The sequence below is a fragment of the Ranitomeya variabilis genome, chromosome 1 (assembly GCF_051348905.1).
Source record: "Ranitomeya variabilis isolate aRanVar5 chromosome 1, aRanVar5.hap1, whole genome shotgun sequence".
NCBI lineage: Eukaryota > Metazoa > Chordata > Amphibia > Anura > Dendrobatidae > Ranitomeya > Ranitomeya variabilis.
In genome coordinates this window covers 578381990-578404578 of record NC_135232.1, presented here as the reverse complement: position 1 = coordinate 578404578, position 22589 = coordinate 578381990, and the positions used below count along the sequence as shown (strand labels likewise).

At 47.3% G+C, this 22589-nt stretch overlaps 1 protein-coding gene and 1 long non-coding RNA gene across 2 annotated transcripts in view; one reads left to right on the top strand and one right to left on the bottom strand.

Moving 5' to 3' along the window:
* Positions 1 to 22589, top strand: part of LOC143769033 (uncharacterized) — an 898561-nt gene that overhangs the window by 196771 nt on the left and 679201 nt on the right. The gene's annotated exons all lie outside the window — the stretch shown is intronic.
* Positions 1649 to 22440, bottom strand: LOC143768986 (C-reactive protein-like). The gene is made up of 3 exons (XM_077257599.1): positions 22163 to 22440; positions 13792 to 13847; positions 1649 to 5038 (listed from the first exon to the last, which is right to left on the bottom strand). The coding sequence occupies exons 2-3, from the start codon at positions 13844 to 13846 to the stop codon at positions 4437 to 4439; spliced, it is 657 nt and encodes a 218-aa protein (XP_077113714.1). The 5' UTR covers position 13847; positions 22163 to 22440; the 3' UTR covers positions 1649 to 4436.

Here is a 22589-nt window from a genome sequence, read left to right as displayed (position 1 = left end):
ATAATCCCGCCCCCAACACATCACCACACTATTGTTATTAACTTCATTATAAGTTAATTTACCACCTGCGTAAGCGCTATTGAATGTTGTCATTATTTACTTTAGTTTAATCACCAGCAGCGTTAATTAGATAGCAATGAGCGTGCCGAGCGTTAGCTGGCTGGAAATATCTAGTATATATACACTCACCGGCCACTTTATTAGGTACACCATGCTAGTAACGGGTTGGACCCCCTTTTGCCTTCAGAACTGCCTCAATTCTTCGTGGAATAGATTCAACAAGGTGCTGGAAGCATTCCTCAGAGATTTTGGTCCATATTGACATGATGGCATCACACAGTTGCCGCAGATTTGTCGGCTGCACATCCCAAAGATGCTCCATACAAGGCAGGATGGATCCAAGCTTTCATGTTGTTTACGCCAAATTCTGACCCTACCATCCGAATGTCGCAGCAGAAATCGAGACTCATCAGACCAAGCAACGTTTTTCCAATCTTCTACTGTCCAATTTCGATGAGCTTGTACAAATTGTAGCCTCAGTTTCCTGTTCTTAGCTGAAAGGAGTGGTACCCGGTGTGGTCTTCTGCTGCTGTAGCCCATCTGCCTCAAAGTTCGACGCACTGTGCGTTCAGAGATGCTCTTAGGCCTACCTTGGTTGTAACGGGTGGCGATTTGAGTCACTGTTGCCTTTCTATCAGCTCGAACCAGTCTGCCCATTCTCCTCTGACCTCTGGCATCAACAAGGCATTTCCGCCCACAGAACTGCCGCTCACTGGATTTTTTTTCTTTTTCGGACCATTCTCTGTAAACCCTAGAGATGGTTGTGTGTGAAAATCCCAGTAGATCAGCAGTTTCTGAAATACTCAGACCAGCCCTTCTGGCACCAACAACCATGCCACGTTCAAAGGCACTCAAATCACCTTTCTTCCCCATACTGATGCTCGGTTTGAACTGCAGGAGATTGTCTTGACCATGTCCACATGCCTAAATGCACCGAGTTGCCGCCATGTGATTGGCTGATTAGAAATTAAGTGTTAACAAGAAGTTGGACAGGTGTACCTAATAAAGTGGCCAGTGAGTGTATATGCGAGCAAACATACATGCACACACATATATAAAAATACACATACGCATATTCAGCACATACCCATGCTGTGAGTTTGGTTGTTGTTGTTTTTTTTTACATCTTTCCAGCCCATGTAAATCCAACAAAATGACAGCCTGCTGCCCACCATTTTACTGTATTGACACAAATCAAATTCCCCAAAATTTGTATTCACTAGAATTTGCAGATTTTGGGAAAATGTAGACCAATGTTTCCCAAACCTTGACCTCTGCTACCAGCACATCATAGTTTCAGGATGTCTCTAGTTTTGCACAGGTGAGAATCTGCGGCAGTTTCTGATGCCTTAATAATTCCATCCTCGATGCAATACCAAGCAAAACCTGAAACCATGACCTGTTGAGGCCCTGAGGACTGCAGTTTGGGAAACACTGATTTAGACTAATTTGATTAGTTTAGAATCGATTAGATATTCCTCACCTAGAATGTCGAATGATGATGATTCTGCTGAAAGTCGAAATCTTCAACTGTCCAGACAATTAGGGGCATGTTAGGAAATGCTGGACTACAACACAGTGTATGAGGCTTGGGGTATGTGACAGTAATGAGTCCAAAGAGGTTGGCCTATTGGAAAGAAGTCCAAGGGGTAGAACCAACAGATCAAACAGACTCTTGACCAATCAGGTTTACTGATACTAGTAAATAAGTTGACAGGCGGTCTTATGTTTTTTCTTTTATTTTTAGGAAGTCCCGAGGAATACAATACAATACAATTTATAGACATAAAGGACACGTCTGAAATGTCAGTCATGTATATTTCATTAATTAGCTGTGTATTATATGACTATACATGTACATTATAAGATAGTTTATCATACTGTAGGAACAGAAATCATAGCACACATACAGTAATGAAAAAACAATTCTGCATGGACGGAGGTCACCTTTTCCCTTGTTGAGTGACATTCCCAGAGCTTACTCTACAGAAAAGCATCTCTACAATTACAGAAAGTACCCCTGGTCAGAAAATTACATTTTTATACTTAAATGTTGGTCCCAGAGGTTACTCTAATAAAAAACATCTCTACAATTTCAGAAATGTTTCCTGTCAGATGTCCACTATTTTCTGTGTCATTTCCACAGGTGACTAGTGTTGAGCGATACCTTCTGATATTCGAAAGTATCAGTATCGGATTGGATCGGCCGATACCGGCAAAATATCGGATCTCGCCGATACCGATATCCGATACCAATACAAGTCAATGGGACACAAATATCGGAAGGTATCCTGGATGGTTCCCAGGGTCTGAAGGAGAGGAAACTCTCCTTCAGGCCCTGGGATCCATATTCATGTAAAAAATAAAGAATAAAAATAAAAAATATGGATATACTCACCCTCGGACGGCCCCTGGCTGTCACCGCTGCAAGCGTCTGTCTCCGTTCCTAAGAATGCAGAGTGAAGGACCTTCGATGACTTCGCGGCTTGTGATTGGTCGCGTGACCGCTCATGTGACCGCTCACGCGACCAATCACAAGCCGCGACGTCATCGCAGGTCCTACACTCACTGCATTCTTAGGAACGGAGGCTGCCGGTTACACCGCTAAGGTCCAGGGTCCGCCGGAGGGGTGAGTATATCCATATTTTTTATTTTTATTCTTTATTTTTTACATGAATATGGATCCCAGGGCCTGAAGGAGAGTCTCCTCTCCTCCAGACCCTGGGAACCACACACTGGGAACTTCCGATTCCGATTTCCGATATCACAGAAATATCGGAACTCGGTATCGGAATTCCGATACAGCGAATATCGGCCGATACCCGATATTTGCAGTATCGGAATGCTCAACACTACAGATGACCCTACAAAAAAGCATCTCTACAATTTCAGAAATGTTTCTGGAGCGGCCCCCAGACGCAGGACAGCGGGGTACTCGGATCCGGGTCTCTCGGTTCTGAGGATGTCACGGTGGCCCGACCCGGTCCGTGGTCCTGCTAAGGGGCGCCCAATAAAAGGTATAGGTAGTGGTGTAGGTCGCAGTAAATAACGAGGACACAGGGTTGCAGTCTCTTTACCTCTTTACTGAAGGCTTCGGCATCTGTAATCCAGAGCACTGCTAACAGGGCTGGCTGAGACCGGCCGGTCCGAAGGCACATCCAGAGTTCCTTTTGCAGGTGGAAATCAGTGCCTACCTACTAGCGCCTGGGTGTTGTAGTACTTCCCTGCTGAGCACCACGGGATAGTCCTCACAACTGTCGTGTATGTTTCTGTTCTTTCTCTCCGTCCCCCAGATGATATGGATAGGACGCACCCGTATGACGGGGTAGGCCTGGAGTTATTTTATAGGGACCCTAGAGACGCCCCTCTCCCACAATTGCCTCCGTTGTCTTCATTAGGTGATTTAGGTGAGGCAGCCAACCTATAATTAACTGCCCTGCCGTTGGTTTGAAGTAATGCGTAGAGCCCAATACTTCCTCGGTGTTCTGGCCACCGGCTACGCGCCTCAGTAGGATGTTGCCAATCTCGGGGCACGACTCCTACTGGTTCTATCGCCTTTGTGCTGTGATCTCGCTTCTCACTTCTCCACAATGTACTTCGCTTCGTGTCCTTTCTTAAGATACCGCCGCAATGAAGTGCAGGTGCGGCTCCGTAACGATCTGTCCTTTTCGCTAGGCCTCTGTCAGGATCCCACCCCTGACAGGGACCCCCCTGGATCTTCCCAAACAATGTTCTTCTCTCACTAGATGTTACCTGGGCAAAACCCAGTCAGCTTCTCTCTAACTTCCTATCCAGACCCCAGTTTTACCAGAGTGTGAGGAGTGGCCTAATACATAGAACCCTTTGCTCCCCCTGGTGGCCAGAGTGTGAAGTGTAATATGTGACTGTGATACCTGGTCAGGTGAACTCCTTTAGTGCCATCAGATGTACCATCACTCCCCTTAGTGGCGGAGCGACAGTACTGCAACGACCAGGACTCTGGGGCGCTGCATTTCCAGTCAGACGTCCACTATTGTCTAAGTGTCATTTCCACAGGTGACCCTACAAAAAAGCAGATCTACAATTTCAGAAATGTCCCCTGGTCAGAGTCCACTGTTTTTTTTTACAAGTGTCATTCACAGAGGTTGCCCTAAAATAAGATCTGTACAATTGCAAAATTATTCCCTGGTCAGAGGTCCAACGTTTTCTACGTAAGTGTTGTTCCCAGTGGTTACCCTACAAAATAGCATCTATACAATTTCAGAAATATTTCCTGGTCAGAGGTCCACTGTTTTCTACGTAAGTGTCGTTCCCAAAGGTTACCCAATAAAATAGCATTTACAAAGACTTTGGCTTATATTAGATATAATATACATTTTCTCATCAATGTATATACATTAAGGTTTTAAGGATGGTTTATACAAGATGATATCTCCATAAATCTGGTAGTCCACAGACTCCCAGCTAATGACACTTCCATTACAGTAATAACAATTATTATAGTACATTGACTGCATCTCACTGGGGTGGAGTGCGCGATCCCACACATTGACGTTTCTAATTTCACCCACATAAGAGGGTGCTCCTTTGTAAAAGTTTAGGCTCTGCCCAAGGACCACAGTAACATTTGAATCTATGATATAACCTGGTCTTAAAACTTTCCTTGGGAAGAGTTTCCCATTGACAACTAAATGGATGACCCCTGTGCTGGATTCCCAAGATGCACAGATGAGCCTCCACTCCATGCTCTCTTTACTTGTTTTAATGGATAGTAGAACTCCGCCTATGACAATGTTGTAATACTCTCCGTATTGGTAGAGATGGAACTGTGTCATGGACTTTTCTCCATCCATTCTTAAGAAAGAGTCTGTCTGAATGTTGTCCGTATAGGACTGCACACACGCGGTGATTTCACTCAATGGTTCTATGATGTTTGGCTTCAAAACCACTCTTGCTGTTGCACTGGATGTAGAAAACACGAATGATGCTCCATGCAAATCTAAAAGAAAAAACAACAATGCGTGACAAAAAGCTCTGTGTCTCCATGATTCGTAATAGCCTTGACGCAATAGGCTTTTTAACCCTTTCCCAAGCGATGCAGTATATATACACATCATGGTGAAATCCTGCCACAGGAGGCTGTGCGCAGGCGATCGCTGTTGAATGTCAGCTGATTCTAACAACTGACACCCGACACTCAGTGCTATCTCGGCACTTTAACCAGCTAAATGCTGCGATCGGTATCAATCACAGCATTTAGTAGGCATGCAGAGGGAGGGAGTCCCCTCTACCCTCCAATCGGCGCATCCAGGTACGGACTGGGGATGAAATTCAGCCCTGGCATTTGAAATCACACAGGCACATGTTGTCCCCGTGAACCAGATGGGATATATTACTAATATTACCCTGTATGGAGGAAAGGAAGATTTTCTACAAGACAAAAATATTTCTAATGATACCCGTTGCTGCTGGGGTGAGTGACGGAGTCAGTGACTTTGTGCTCATCACAACTCTTCACAATATGGGTATCTTGAGAACACCGATTCTGTTAACAACGTAGCAGACAAGGCAGCCCATGACCAGACAGGCCCTTCTGGCATTTGCCAGAATTGCCAGATGGCCAGTCCGACCCTGGACGCATCCCATGATCGATTGTTGCCATGCTGACCAAATGTCATAATGATATGCGGGTCCCTAGAGCTATCAAAATTGCTACACCATGCTCAGATCATGGTGAAGCAAGTTTGTTTGTCAGTGCAGCGCTGACAGTTTGTAAAGCACATCAATGCTCCTGCTTTGCTATGCTTTATAAGAAATCAGACTTGCAAAAAGTGAAAGTCCCACAGAGGGACAAAATGAAAACAAAATGTAAAAATACATATTTTTTTAAAGAATCACAAAATAATAAAAGAATATATACATACAAAGTATACTTATTTGGTATCGCCGCATCTGGAATGACCCAATCTATAAAACTGTCCCACTAGTTGACCCCTTCAGTAAACACCGTAAAAAAAAAAAACCTGGAAAAAAAAACAATGCTTTAGCGTCATACTGCCGAACATAAAGTGGAATAAAACAAGATCAAAAAGACTAATGTAAATAAAAATCTCTGAAAATGTCATCTTGCCCCACAAAAACCAAGCTGTGATACAACTCCATCAGCGGAAAAATAAAAGTTATACAGTAGATCTCAGAATAAAGCGATGCAAGAATAATTAGTTCTATAAAAGTTTTTATTGTGTAAAAGCAGCAAAACATAAAAAAAATAAATGAGGTATCCCTGTAATCATACTGACCCGAAGAATAAAGCTGCCTTATCAATTTTATGCAGAACGGAATAAAAAAAAAAAAATCCTGAATTGCTGTTTTTTGTTCATTCTGTCTTCCAAAAATTGGAATAGAAAGCGATCAAAAAATGTAACGTGCCCGAAAATGGTACCAATAAAAATGTCAACTTGTCCCGAAAAAACAAGACCTCACATGACTCTATCGGCCAAAATATGGAAAAATTATAGCTCTCAAAATATAGTGATGCAAAAACTATTTTTTGCAATAAAAAACATCTTTTAGTGTGTGACAGCAGCCAAACATAAAAACTTGATATAAATCTGGCATCGCAGTAATTGCACCGACCTGAAGAATAAAGTCGTCTAATCACTTATACCGCCTGAGGAACTGCGTAAAAAATAAATAAACCTATTATTCACCAGCTGTTTTATTCATTTTGCCTTCCAAAGAGCGCAGTAAGGCTCGGTGCACATTTATCCTGCTCTCTGCGCTGAGCACTTGTGGAGCGCCCGCTAGGGCCATGGGGTGCTCGGGCCGGTCCGACGGTTCTTAAAGGGGTGCTCATAGCAGCAGTGACCCGGTCCGTGGCTCTGGGCGTCCAATAAGAGGCTAATTGAAATTAAAGCGGAAATAAAGTTTGTGGGGCATTGTTCGTGACGCCACCTGTGGTATTCGGCAATAGATGGCCGACGCTGTGGTTCAGGTCAACTGGGGCAGTTAGTGATACAGCAGAGTTGGTATAGCTCTCCACGGGTAGAGCTAGGCCCCAGGGCAGTTATGGTGTTAAATGTGATGGTGATAGTTGTTGTAGTGCAGGGCAGATAATGCAGTAATAATGCAGAGGACACAGCAGGGTGCAGCTTCCACATTTTTACTCACAGTTCTTAATCTCCAGCCAGGTTGCTGTTTCCTCCGGGTCGGCGGTTCAAATAGCTGTCTGGTTATTTGGGGTACACTTTGCCAGAACCCCCTTCCTACGTTCCTTTTCTGGCCGTCTCACTGTGCTGACTCCTGCCTCTTCTACCCTGAGCCTTCACACACAGTGTCCCAAGCCAGCAGCCTCGGATCTTGTCGGGCGATGTCCTGATCCCCTTGATCCTATGTGGCTGCCTATTCAGCGAGTGTGTGTGGTTGTGTCTGTGGCATGTACAGATACCATAGCCTCTGGCTGGCTAGCTGAGCCTTGTAGTTCTCCACTAGTCTGGAGGCCAGTTCCCCCAGTGCGACCTGGTCCCTCCACCCAACTACAGTCGGCATGGATACGGGCCCCACAAGTGGATTTGTCACTACCCGTGCCCATAGGACCCCTTCTTTATCTCTCTCTCTCGAACTTCTCTCTGTTCTCTGCTGCTGGGACGAGCTCCTCAATGCTCAAGTCTTGAGCTCCAACTGTCTCACTCCCTTAATAACTCCTCCCTCTTGGTTCCATAACAACTCTACTCTCTCCACCGACACCCTCTACCCAGTCCCTCCCTGCGCCTGATAGTTCTGGTGTTGGATGTGAGTGTCTGGGTTCTGGGTAGTGCCCCCCTCCTTACCTGAGAGTGGTGTACCACACCTCTGGCTGAGGTGTAGTACCTCTGTGGTGACTGAACCCCCAGGGGCGCCACACTTGTATCGGGGTTTCCATGTAAATCTCTGAAATACGTGATTCAGAAGGAACCCCAGGAGGATGATTAAGGCAGATGTAGGCACTGTGGACGCCATCTGACCTGTGATCCAGCGGTGTATGTCTTTTTAGGCGAGTATAAGTGCAGTCAGCCAGTTTTGTGAATTTCTGAGAAAAAGAACACCTCTGAACAGAGGCCAAATGGAGTCCAGAGTAACTCTGTTGCCTCTTGATAGTAAATGGATCCCTCGGGGGTTTCATCTGAATCACGTCAGTAGGAGATTTAGATCTAAACCCCAATGTAAATGCTCAGAGTAGAGTGCAGGATAAATGTGATCCCAAACGTCATGTAAAATGTTCCCAATAAAAGCTTGACTTCAATCCACCAAAAAAGTCCCCACTCAGGTCCATCATCTGTCAGCGGAAATATAGGGGGCTTCTATGTTACTGGTAGCACAAAGGCTCTGAAAAAGCAAAATGGCTCTTCGCTCCTCAAAATAAATTCAGAAAATTCTGAGCTCCCAAATCCAAATCAAATGCCCCCTCCCTTCTGAACCCCACAGTATACCTAAACCACATATAGCATCCACATGTTTGGCATTTCTGAAGTGACGAGAGCCCGTCTAACTTACGGGTGCATAACTCCAGAAGCACGAGCTGGGCACTACAATGTACGGCACTACAACGGCAGTGTGAAATTTTCACTAAGCAATATCCACTGCTGCTTGTTTCTGGAAAATATCCATGAAGTCAAAATCATTACTAAACCTATAGATAAATTCCCAAAGGAGTGTAACAGCCCTATACCACAGCACAGGTATAGCTATGGTTGTAATACAGAATAAAATAAAAAAGAAAGTGTCGTCTTTGTCAATCAACTTGCCCAAGGCAGATTTAAGAAAACCCAGCATGGCCTTTTATTTTTGGAGCAAACTACAGGATGGTAGTGCGGCGGTTCACTCCCTCTAGCCAGGTCTTACAAGTGGCACATGGCCACAGATTCCATTTTAAAACCCTGCAGTAAAGAGTTTGGGTGTGTCTGTGTTTGTTTGCATGTGGCAGAGCAGGTGGCTCTGCAAGATTTGCTTGTGTGAGGGAACACAGAGCCAAGAGCAGCGAACGCATGGCACCCCTCAGCGTGACACGGTGGTGCAGTTGCCTTCAGCAACCGGTCTCGGATACGGACTGTTGTGACGCGATTAGATACATAATAGATGATAGATAATAGATACATAATAGATAAATAAATAGATGATAGATGACAAATAATAGATGGATAATAGATAGATGATAAATAATAGACAGATAGTAGATATATAATAATAGATATATAGATTATAGATGATAGATAATAGATAGAAAATAGATAAATGATAGATACAAGACAGATAATAGATGTATAATAATAGATATATAGATAATAGATGACAGATAAATGATAGATAATAGATAGTGTGATGCAGTGACCCCTGTGGCAGCTAGGGGGCGCTGTGTGTGCTCCTCGGGATATGCATGGAGGCGTAGCTGTTGTTGTAATGGCGGTGAAACAGTGACTGGCAGAATTGTAAGTGGCCGATATGTGTCGAAGAGGGAGTCTGCGTGGTAAGTCTGATGTAATGTTGTTGTTCTGGGACCTGTAGTCCCACAAGTGTTTGGTATAGTTGTGAAGGGAGACTTACTAGGCTAGTTATGAGAGATGGGCGGGTCGACCTAGCCACTCACACACACTCCCACCTGTGGGAGTGGTTACAGCTTCATAATGTGACCAGGGTGTGGGTCACATGGTCGCTGAGGGTGGACCTAAATGGTCTATGCTGAAAGGTCCTGGAGAGCCTATGTGTTGGGAGTGTCGTCTCCCTGAAGAGCACATGGTGGGGCTTTAGACCGGGTGGCCAGGGGTGTTGGGCAGATGTCCTGAATAGCACCTGGACAGGTCACATGCCTGTGTGTTGGACGGTCCCATGTGGGATGGACGTCCTGAATAGCACACTGAGTAACCTGTGCTGGAAGTCCTGGGAGTAGGCTTCCTAAAGAACACAACCTGTGTTAGATCTCCTTGGAGTAGGAATCCTGAAGATCACATGCAAGTGTGTTGGATAGTCCCATGTGGGATGGACGTCCTGAATAGCGCACAGTAAGACTATGGTCCTGGACAGTCTGTGTTGGAAGCTTCTGTGAGTGGAGTCTTCCTGGAGCACCTGAGAGGCTGTGGACCTGGATTTGTTGGGAAGCTACCGTCCTTCTGTGGCCCTGGACTGACTGATGTGTGCCGGCCAGGCAAGTTTGTGAACCCCGTAAGGCAGTTTCCTCAGGAGAGAGGACTGACGAGGAGTCAGTAGGTGAAGCAGGAGCTCCCATAAGGTACCATTGACTGTTGGTGCTTGTGGTAGTCTATGAACTGTGTGGTCTCCCATGGTAACTGAATGAAGTGAGGTTCAGCGTGTTTAGAGACCACAACCCAATGTCATGTGCGCTACATGATTAGAGTCATTGGTGAACTGTTCTGCATACGGACACCCATGGTAACTGGACTAAGTGAGAGGTCCAGCATGTTTAGTGTCCGTGAGATAAAGCCGAAATATGAAGTGTCTAAGATAAAGCTGCAACTTAATGTCACCGATTAGTGCCTATTGTGTTCCATGAAATGTATATAATGAACTGTGCATAACCTGGTTTATGACGCCATAATAAACCGTATGGACTGTTTAAGCGAAAAACGTGCCCGTGTGCTTGAATTCTGTGCCAAGCAAGTGTCCCCCAAGACATGTGGTAAGCGCAATCTTACAATAGATAATAGATAGATAACAAATAGATAATCGATAGCTAAAAGATAGAGAGGTAAATAACAGGTAAATAGATAGATAGATAGATAGATAGATAGATAGATAGATAGATAGATAGATAGATAGATAGATAGATAGAAAAGAAAAAATGCAACACTCCAATGGCAATAAATGATGAAAAAAGTGGACTTTATTAGCCCATATAGTGTGGCAACATTTTGGCTGTGACTAGCCTTTCTCAAACCACTTGAGAAAGGCTGAGAATTGCTTGAGAAAGGCTGGTGACAGCCAAAATGTTGCCACACTATATGGGCTAATAAATTCCACCTTTTTTCAGCATTTATTGGAGTGTTGCCTCCTTTTTTCTTTTTTTATTATTTATACAAATGGATATTTGTTTGGAGGGCCCTGCACCCTAAATTCATCTATACAGTGCTTTTCCATTTTTTTTCATCTAGATAATACATAGATAGATAATTGATATATGACAGATAATAGATAGAAAGATAATAGATAGATAGATAGATAGATAGATAGATAGATAGATAGATAGATAGATAACAAATATAGATAATAGATATATAATAGATAGATAATAGATAAATAGATGATAGATAGATAGATAGATAGATAGATAGATAGATAGATAGATAGATAGATAGATAGATAGATAGATAACAAATAGATAAATATACAGGGTGGGCCATTTATATGGATACACCTAAATAAAATGGGAATGGTTGGTGATATCAACTTCCTGTTTGCGGCACATTAGTATATGGGAGGGGGGAAACTTTTCAAGATGGGTGGTGACCATTGAGGCCATTTTGAAGTCGGACATTTTGGATCCAACTTTATTTTTTCCAATAGGAAGAGGGTCGTGTGACACATCAAACTTATTGAGAATTTAACAAGAAAAACAATGGTGTGCTTGGTGTTAACATAACTTTATTCTTTCATGAGTTATTTACAAATTTATGACCACTTAAAAAATGTGTTCAAAGTGCTGTCCATTGTGTTGGATTGTCAATGCAACCCTCTTCTCCCACTCTTGACACACCGCAAAATAAATGCTAGCACAGGCTTCCAGTACCTGTTGTTTCAGATGGTGCATTATGGTAGATAATAGATAGATCATAGATACACAGATAAAAGATACTAGAGAGACAATAGATAGACAGATCAAATGTAAATTTTTGGTGAAGAATCAACAACAAGTGGAACGCAATTGTGAAGTTGAACAAAATTTATTGGTTATTTTAAATTTTTGTGGAAATTCAAAAACTGAAAAGTGGGGCGTGCAATATTATTCGGCTCCTTTAACTTAATACTTTGTTGTGCCACCTTTGGCTGCGATTACAGCTGCAAGTCGCTTGGGATATGTCTCTATCAGTTTTGTACATCGAGAGACTGAAATTCTTGCCCATTCTTCCTTGGCAAACAGCTCGAGCTCAGTGAGGTTTGATGGAGATCATTTGTGAACAGCAGTTTTCAGCTCTTTCCACAGATTCTCGATTGGATTGAGGTCTGGACTTTGACTTGGCCATTCTAACACCTGGATACGTTTATTTGTGAACCATTCCATTGTAGATTTTACTTTATGTTTGGGATCATTGTCTTGTTGGAAGACAAATCTCCATCCCAGTCTCAGTTAATTTGCAGACTCCAACAGGTTTTCTGCAAGAATGGTCCTGTATTTGGCTCCATCCATTTTCCCATCAATTTTAACCATCTTCCCCGTGCCTGCTGAAGAAAAGCAGGCCCAAACCATGATGCTGCCACCACCATTTTTGACAGTGGGGATGGTGTGTTCAGGGTGATGAGCTGTATCGTTTGGCATTGTTGCCAAAAAGTTCGATTTTGGTTTTGTCTGACCAGAGCACTTTCTCCAACATGTTTGGTGTGTCTCCCAGGTGGCTTGTTGCAAACCTTAAACAATACTTTTTATGGATATCTTTGAGAAATGGCTTTCTTCTTGCCACTCTCCCATAAAAGCCAGACTTGTGCATTGTACGACTGATTGTTGTCCTATGGACAGACTGTCCCACCTCAGCTGTAGATCTCTGCTGTTCATCCAGAATGATCATGGGCCTCTTGGCTGCATCTCTGATCAGTCTTCTCCTTGTTTGAGATGAAAGTTTAGCGGGACGGCCGGGTCTTGGTAGGTTTGCAGTGGTATGATACTCCTTCCGTTTCAATATGATCGCTTGCACAGTGCTCCTTGGGATGTTTAAAGTTTTGGAAATCATTTTGTATCCAAATCCAGCTTTAAACTTCCCCACAACAGTATCACGGACCTGCCTGTTGTGTTCCTTGGTCTTCATGATGCTCTCTGTGCTTCAAACAGAACCCTTAGATTATCACAGTGCAGGTGCATTTATACCGTGGATTATATTCATCATCATTAGGCATTTAAGACAACATTGGATCATTCAGAGATCCACAATGAACTTCTGGAGTGAGTTTGCTGCACTGAAAGTAAAGGGGCCGAATAATATTTCACGCCCCACTTTTACGTTTTTGAATTTCCACAAAAATTTAAAATAACCAATAAATTTTGTTCAACTTCACAATTGTGTTCCACTTGTTGTTGATTCTTCACCAAAAATTTACATTTGGTATCTTTATGTTTGGAGCTTGATATGTGGGAAAAGGTTGGAAAGTTCCAGGGAGCCGAATACTTTCGCAAGGCACTGTAGGTAATAGATAAATAGATAATATATAATAGATAGATATTAGAGAGATAGATAATAGATAGATAATAGATAATAGATAGATAATAGATAGATGATAGATAATAGATAATAAAAGATAGATAATAGATAGATAATAGATCGTTAATAGATAAATAACAGATACGTAGATAATAGGTAGATAATAGATACATAGATAATAGATAAATTGATAAAAGATAGATAGATAGATAGATAGATAGATAGATAAAAGAGAGATATTAGAGAGATAGTAGATAGATAGATAGATGATAGATAATATAGATAGATAACAGATAGTTGATAGATAATAGATAGATAATACATAAATAATACATAGATATTGTTACTGACTTACTCTCTAGGGCACAACATCCGGTGATGACCACAAACAGTAGAACTTGGATCTTCATCCTATACAGAGAAAACATGACGTCATTCTTGTTGATGTCTATACTGTATGTTACTACCAAGTAAATACTAGTCACTGCTAGGGTTTAATGAATCAATCTGCAGAGGATCAATTTTGAGTCGAATTTCCTTAAATTCACAAGTCCCCTTGCACTCAAAAAGTTTGTGATTTGATTTGCGAGGCTTGCTAAAAAAAAATGCCTGGCACCATTTTACAGACTTCTGAAGACTCAATGTGGACTGAAAGCATCAGGTGTGGCGGTGCTGGCATCCCCATAATGACCTACAGTTATCGCATCACACGGCCTAGTGCAGCCAATTGGGGAAGTTTATCACGGAGTATAAAAATGGGGGCTGAACAAGGAGTACTACTGCAGCGCTGAAAATACCATTCCCACTCAATTATGCAGTTCCAGCCCCTCTCTATTACTTGAATCTTTGAATTACTGATTGGTCTGTGATATACTGCTGTAACAGTACCGTAAAGAGACTGTCTGGCCCTAGGGCTCAAGTCTGCACTTACTCTATGACCAGGAAAGGCAGGCGCGTGACTGCAAGTATGTGATTTGCATACATGTGGTCACTGGTCACATGCTGACTACACGTATGCAACCTCATTCAATGCAAGTGTACTGAGCTAAGCCAGACACATCTAGTTGGATTGTTTTGGCTCCGGACAATCCTCGCAAAGCGTGCAGTGCGTGTGATGTGAGGATTCACAAATTGGAAGTTACATATAGTGACTGCAGACTTTGACCCTAAGTCCGGACACCGCCTTTAATAACAGAATTTTTTTATTCTTCACACTGCACTGCAAACAAGGAGGGAAGTTTAATACCCCTTTTTAATAATTTTGCTACTGAAGACAAATCCTGAAACTAAGGCTTGCGTGTCATTGAAAGTGTTCTTCCTGCATTGTCAGACAGGTAAGCCTTTTATAAAAAAAAAAAAAATAAATAAAAACACAATAAAAATCTTCACATTCCTGAAAATTAAACACATATGTCTACTTCACAAATTAGATGTGGGGTACTTGATGAAGGTACACCAAAACGCGCGTCGGGGTGGGCACATACAGGGGATACTGCTGTTTGCACTTACTCAGGTATATAATTTTGTCATACCGTACCTAATTTTTATCTGTCTGCTACTCTCTATCTGGGTTTTTAGCATGGCACATTATCTTTTATCCGATCGATCCATTACAATGAATTTAGATGCATGTGCACCTCAGTGCTTTATATGGTATGGTACTTTGCATTTTTTATTCATTCTCTCATTTTCTTCTTTCTGGTATGTTGCAGAATAATTGCAGATTTCTTGATTGATTTTTGCTTCAGTAAAAGCATGCTTTTTGTACCTTGTGATTGTTATCTCGTTTTTCTTTTTTTCTTGTCTGCATCTTAATTCCCCGAGGATCATGTAATATCATTAGTCTGTTGCTTAGGCTACTTTCACACTAGCGTCGTGCACTGCACGTCGCTATGCGTCGTTTTGTAGAAAAAACACATCCTGCAAAAGTGCTTGCAGGATGCGTTTTTTCTCCATAGACCAGCATTAGCGACGCAGTGCAACGCATTGCCACACGTCGCAATCGTCATGCGACGGTTGCGTCGTGTTGCGTCGGACCGTCGCCACCAAAAAACATTGCATGTAACGTTTTTTGGTGCATCGTGTCCAGCATTTCCGACCGCGAATGCACGGCCCGAACTCCGCCCGCTCCTCCCCGCACCTCACAATGGGGCAGCGGATGCATTGAAAAACAGCACCCGCTGCCCCCGTTGTGCGGCGCTTCCACAGTATGCGTCGGTGCGCTGCAACGTCGCATTGCGACGTGCAGTGCACAACGCTAATGGGAAAGTAGCCTAACAAGCACACACATTCTAACTATTGGGACATATACATTACTATTATTATTACTTGGATAGGCATCTATATATATATATATATATATATATATATATATATACTAGATGGCAGCCCGATTCTAAAGAATCGGGAGTCTAGAATCCATATATACTTTATTTATTCAAATGTAAGAATAATACAATTAATAAATAATAGTAAGAAAGAACAAAAAATGGCTGCACTCACCAGCTCTTGACAATTCTTGACAGTATGGCACATTTCTGATTGGTCGCTCGCGGCAGGCGGCAACCAATCAGAAAAGTGCCGCGCACCACGAAGGCATATATCTTTGTCCACCCTGAGCGGGTGTAGGACGCTGGTGACGTCACTTATCTCCGGACATTATCTCCGGACAAAGCCACGGAAGTTGGCACAAATTGCCGGAAGTAGTATTCTAGGCAATTATATATTAGATTTTAATGTTATCAGTGTTTACCTTTGAACGTTTATATTGTATTGTCCTGTCACCAGCCATGTGTACGATTATCGGCCGAAAGCCTCTCTGGAACCAATAATCACCCCATGTAAAGGTATCTTTATAAGTTAAAGATTCAGAATACTATGACTTTTATCATATCCTGAACAGTCAAGTTTTTTATGAACCGTTAAGGTTTTCTGGTTGAAGTAAAAAAAACTCTGAGTGTTTACAGTTTGAAACCATAAAATGTTGAAAAATTATGTCATTCTTGAGTATATCACTCAATGGTGCTCATAAACGTGTCAAATTTGATCTAAAATATACTTTAATATACGTTACTTTAATCTTTAATATACTTAAGAACAGGGCCCCAGACATCACACAGGGGGTCTGAAACACCGCACAGTGGTCCAAAATATCGCTGTGCTCTGCCTGGGGCCCCATATGCTGCCTGGGGCCCCTGTGCTCTGCCTGGGGCCCCATATGCTGCCTGGGGCCCCTGTGCTCTGCCTGGGGCCCCTGTGCTCTGCCTGGGGCCCCATGTTCTGCCTGGGGCCCCTGTGCTCTGCCTGGGGCCCCTGTGCTCTGCCTGGGGCCCCATATGCTGCCTGGGGCCCCTGTGCTCTGCCTGGGCCCCATATGCTGCCTGGGGCCCCTGTGCTCTGCCTGGGGCCCCATAGGCTGCCTGGGGCCCCTGTGCTCTACCTGGGACCACTGTGCTCTGCCTGGGGCCCCATATGCTGCCTGGGGCCCCTGTGCTCTGCCTGGGGCCCCATGTTCTGCCTGGGGCCACTGTGCTCTACCTGGGGCCCCATAGGCTGCCTGGGGCCCCTGTGCTCTGCCTGGGACCACTGTGCTCTGCCTGGGGCCCCATATGCTGCCTGGGGCCCCTGTGCTCTGCCTGGGGCCACTGTGCTCTGCCTGGGGCCCCATATGCTGCCTGGGGCCCCTGTGCTCTGCCTGGGGCCCCATGTTCTGCCTGGGGCCCCTGTGCTCTGCCTGGGGCCACTGTGCTCTGCCTGGGGCCCCATGTTCTGCCTGGGGCCACTGTGCTCCGCCTGGGGCCCCATAAGCTGCCTGGGGCCCCTGTGCTCTGCCTGGGACCACTGTGCTCTGCCTGAGGCCCCAAATGCTGCCTGGGGCCCCTGTGCTCTGCCTGGGGCCACTGTGCTCTGCCTGGGGCCCCATATGCTGCCTGGGGCCACTGTGCTCTGCCTGGGGCCCCATATGCTGCCTGGGGCCCCTGTGCTCTGCCTGGGGCCCCATATGCTGCCTGGGGCCCCTGTGCTCTGCCTGGGGCCCCTGTGCTCTGCCTGGGGCCCCATGTTCTGCCTGGGGCCCCTGTGCTCTGCCTGGGGCCACTGTGCTCTGCCTGGGGCCCCATATGCTGCCTGGGGCCCCTGTGCTCTGCCTGGGGCCCCATATGCTGCCTGGGGCCCCTGTGCTCTGCCTGGGGCCCCTGTGCTCTGCCTGGGGTCCCATATGCTGCCTGGGGCCCCTGTGCTCTGCCTGGGGCCCCTGTGCTCTGCCTGGGGCCCCATGTTCTGCCTGGGGCCCCTGTGCTCTGCCTGGGGCCACTGTGCTCTGCCTGGGGCCCCATATGCTGCCTGGGGCCCCTGTGCTCTGCCTGGGGCCCCATATGCTGCCTGGGGCCCCTGTGCTCTGCCTGGGGCCCCTGTGCTCTGCCTGGGGCCCCATAGGCTGCCTGGGGCCCCTGTGCTCTGCCTGGGACCACTGTGCTCTGCCTGGGGCCCCCATATGCTGCCTGGGGCCCCTGTGCTCTGCCTGGGGCCACTGTGCTCTGCCTGGGGCCCCATATGCTGCCTGGGGCCCCTGTGCTCTGCCTGGGTGTAGGACACTGGTGACGTCACTTATCTCCGGACATTAGCTCCGGACATTAGCTCCGGACATTAGCTCCGGACATTATCTCCGGACATTAGCTCCGGACATTATCTCCGGACATTAGCTCCGGACAAAGCCACGGAAGTTGGCACAAATTGCAGGAAGTAGTATTCTAGGCAATTATATATTAGATGGGCATTTCCTGAAGGAAATACATGGTGCTTGAACAGCGCTACCAGCTTTACAGCAGCACTTTTCACACACGGGACTGGGGGGCGCGCTTACTTTTGCACCCGGGGCCGAGGGCGCGCTTACTTTTGCACCCGGGGGCGCACTTACTTTTGCACCCGGGGGCGCACTTACTTTTGCACCCCGGGGCGCACTTACTTTTGCACCCGGGGGCGCACTTACTTTTGCACCCGGGGGCGCACTTACTTTTGCACCCGGGGGCGCACTTACTTTTGCACCCGGGGGCGCACTTACTTTTGCACCCGGGGGCGCACTTACTTTTGGGGCCGCACTTACTTTTGGTGGGCGGGGCTCCTCGGCCTCCGATTTGGTTGGTGGGGCCCCTCGTCCTCTGATTTGGTGGGCGGGGACCCTCAGCCTCCGATTTGGTGGGCGGGGACCCTCGGCCTCCGATTTGGTGGGCGGGGACCCTCGATCTCCGATTTGGTGGGCGGGGACCCTCGACCTCCGATTTGGTGGGCGGGGACCCTCAGCCTCCGATTTGGTGGGCGGGGACCCTCGGCCTCCGATTTGGTGGGCGGGGACCCTCGGCCTCCGATTTGGTGGGCGGGGACCCTCGGCCTCCGATTTGGTGGGCGGGGACCCTCGGCCTCCGATTTGGTGGGCGGGGACCCTCGGCCTCCGATTTGGTTGGCGGGGCCCCACGGCCTCCGATTTGGTGGGCAGGGTCCCTCTGCCTCCGCTTTGGTGGGCGGGGACGCTCGGCCTTCGATTTGGTGGGCGGGGCCCCTCGGCCTCCGATTTGGTGGGCGGGGCCCCTTATCCTCCGATTTGGTGGGTGGGGACCCTCGGCCTCCGATTTGGTGGGCGGGGCCCCTCGGCCTCCGATTTGGTGGGCGGGGCCCCTCGGCCTCCGATTTGGTGGGCGGGGCCCCTCGGCCTCCAATTTGGTGGGCGGGGCCCCTCGGCCTCCGATTTGGTGGGCGGGGCCCCTCGGCCTCCGATTTGGTGGGCGGGGCCCCTCGGCCTCCGATTTGGTGGGCGGGGCCCCTCGGCCTCCGATTTGGTGGGCGGGGCCCCTCGGCCTCCGATTTGGTGGGCGGGGCCCCTCGGCCTCCGATTTGGTGGGCGGGGCCCCTCGGCCTCCGATTTGGTGGGCGGGGCCCCTCGGCCTCCGATTTGGTTGGCGGGGACCCTCGGCCTCCGATTTGGTGGGCGGGGACCCTCGGCCTCCGATTTGGTGGGCGGGGCCCCTCGGCCTCCGATTTGGTGGGCGGGGCCCCTCGGCCTCCGATTTGGTGGGCTGGGACTCTCGGCCTCCGATTTGGTGGGCGGGGACCCTCGGCCTCCGATTTGGTGGGCGGGGACCCTCGGCCTCCGATTTGGTGGGCAGGGACCCTCGGCCTCCGATTTGGTGGTCGGGGACCCTCGGCCTCCGCTTTGGTGGGCGGGGCCCCTCGGCCTCCGCTTTGGTGGGTGGGGTCCCTCTGCCTCCGATTTGGTGTGCGGGGACCCTCGGCCTCCGCTTTAGTGGGCGGGGCCCCTCGGCCTTCGATTTGGTGGGCGGGGCCCCTCGGCCTCCGATTTGGTTGGTGTGGACCCTCGGCCTCCGATTTGGTGGGCGGGGACCCTCGGCCTCCGATTTGGTGGGCGGGGACCCTCGGCCTCCGATTTGGTGGGCGGGGACCCTCGGCCTCCGATTTGGTGGTCGGGGCCCCTCGGCCTCCGATTTGGTTGGTGTGGACCCTCGGCCTCCGATTTGGTGGGCGGGGACCCTCGGCCTCCGATTTGGTGGGCGGGGTCCCTCTGCCTCCGATTTGGTGTGCGGGGACCCTCGGCCTCCGCTTTCGTGGGCGGGGCCCCTCGACCTTCGATTTGGTGGGCGGGGCTCCTCGGCCTCCGATTTGGTTGGTGGGGCCCCTCGGCCTCCTATTTGGTGGGCGGGGACCCTCGGCCTCCGATTTGGTGGGCGGGGACCCTCGGCCTCCGATTTGGTGGGCGGGGACCCTCGGCCTCCGATTTGGTGGGCGGGGCCGCTCGGCCTTCGATTTGGTGGGCGGGGACCCTCGGCCTCCGATTTGGTGGGCGGGGACCCTCGGCCTCCGATTTGGTGGGCGGGGACCCTCGGCCTCCGATTTGGTGGGCGGGGACCCTCGGCCTCCGATTTGGTGGGCGGGGACCCTCGGCCTCCGATTTGGTGGGCGGGGACCCTCGGCCTCCGATTTGGTGGGCGGGGACCCTCGGCCTCCGATTTGGTGGGCGGGGACCCTCGGCCTCCGATGTGGTGGTCGGGGCCCCTCGGCCTCCGCTTTGGTGGGCGGGGCCGGGCCCCTCGGCCTCCGCTTTGGTGGGCGGGGCCGCTCGGCCTTCGATTTGGTGGGCGGGGCTCCTCGGCCTCCGATTTGATTGGCGGGGCCCCTCGGCCTCCGATTTGGTTGGCGGGGCCCCTCGGCCTCCGATTTGGTGTGTGCTCTGCCTGGTGCCACTGTGCTCTGCCTGGGGCCCCATATGCTCCTTGGGGCCCCTGTGCTCTGCCTGTGGCCCCTGTGCTCTGCCTGGGGCCCCATGTTCTGCCTGGGGCCCCTGTGCTCTGCCTGGGGCCACTGTGCTCTGCCTGGGTGTAGGACACTGGTGACGTCACTTATCTCCGGACATTAGCTCCGGACATTAGCTCCGGACATTAGCTCCGGACAAAGCCACGGAAGTTGGCACAAATTGCAGTAAGTAGTATTCTAGGCAATTATATATTAGATATATATATATATATATATATATATATATATATATATTACCTTACAAAGTGTACATGTTGTACATTTTTCTTTGCACACTTCATTTTTCAATAGTCCAGTATTAGACCTGTACACGCTATGTGGATGACAAGGTTCTTGACCACTGGTTACCATCCATTTTTCCACAGATAGATAGGTTGAGGTCACTTGGACAGTAAAAGGCTGTGTTTGCGTTTTAAAACTCAAAAAAGTTTGATTAATGTCCTAGAAGACCTCATGGTGTTATACAGAGATTTTCTGGCCAGTTAGAGGCTTTGCAGTCTTGCGATTTTCAGCAAATTTATTCACCGCAAATTAAATTTTGGGGTAAAATTAAGCGAAGCTGGCGAAGTTGAATTTGTAAAGTGCTGTTTTTTTCCTGTACAAAAAAAGTACGGAAAAAGCAGCAACAATGCTGTAAGTGAACAAGCCCTGAGTCCATAGGTTTTCTAAGTGTATAAAGAAGGTGTCCAGGACCATGTACATGTGAGAGCAATGTCTAAAGCTGAACTAGAGCTGAACTCTAGACACTGCTCTCAGAGGTACATGGTCCTGGACACCTTCTTTATACACCTAGAAAACCTATGGACTCAGGGCTTGTTCACTTACAGCATTTTTGCTGCTTTTTTTTCCGTGCTTTTTTGTACGGGAAAAAATACAGCATTACAGTAACAACAAAACAAATGACGTTTCCAAAAATCTCATTTGGTGCTTTTTTTTTTCCGTGTATTTTTTCTATATTTTAACCTGCACTGTGTCAACTCTTTCCGGGTTTTTGCTGTTATTTTTACCCATTTAATTAAAAGCATAAAAAAATCATCAAAAATGGTTTAAAAACGCATGTAATGTTTGCAGAATTTATATTGGCAACATTCTGCATTTTTCACGTTATGGAAAAGTACCGTGTGAACATAAACATAAATAATGTTTTCCCTGCTGCAGGCGTACACTAGGTTGCTACTTTCCTTGCTGCCCGGAGTCCAATCTTCTATAAAATAGACCATTAATGGCAGATAACAGATAAAAATAAGAAGTAAAAACCTGTGTGTGGTAGGAGCCCAAACAAGGGCTTGTCCCTATATTATCCTACTAGTCAAACGAGGGGATCTACTCAACTTTTAAAAAGCCACCCCACAATCATTGTATTTTTTACATACCACGCATGTAGAGTAACAGAAACGTTAACTTACTTGGATTCTGACTTGATAGTCCTATGAGGTCCGATCTAATGGGTGATGAAGTTGTGTAATGACTAAATTGCAATCACACGCTATGTGTTATCACAGCTCAGACCCCCAACCCCCAACCCATCTGCCGGATATTTTTCTGCTTTTTCTTCACTTTTCAATATTTCCAGGAAAACATGGGTGAAGCAGCCTGATCAGACATCCGTTGTGGCTAAAAAAAAAAAAAAGCTGTAGTTCTGACAACAGATTTGCTGCCACGTAGTCCTCCATATTGAGGAGCTCTGTATATCCCGGCCCCACCACTGATTGGTAGCTTTCTGCCCATGTACAAGATGCCAATCAGTGGTTTGGGCAGAGTTATACAGAGGTCACCATTCAGAGAACTGACAGATCAGCAGCAAATAAAACAGCGATTATATCAAAACTACAC

Excerpts from the sequence above, each read along its gene's own strand:
- LOC143768986 (XM_077257599.1), bottom strand. The coding sequence starts at position 13,846 with ATGAAGATCCAAGTTCTACTGTTTGTGGTCATCACCGGATGTTGTGCC. Across the intron at positions 5,039-13,791 it reads CGGATGTTGTGCCCTAGAGA|ATTTGCATGGAGCATCATTC; the intron begins GTAAGTCAGTAA and ends TTTTTCTTTTAG.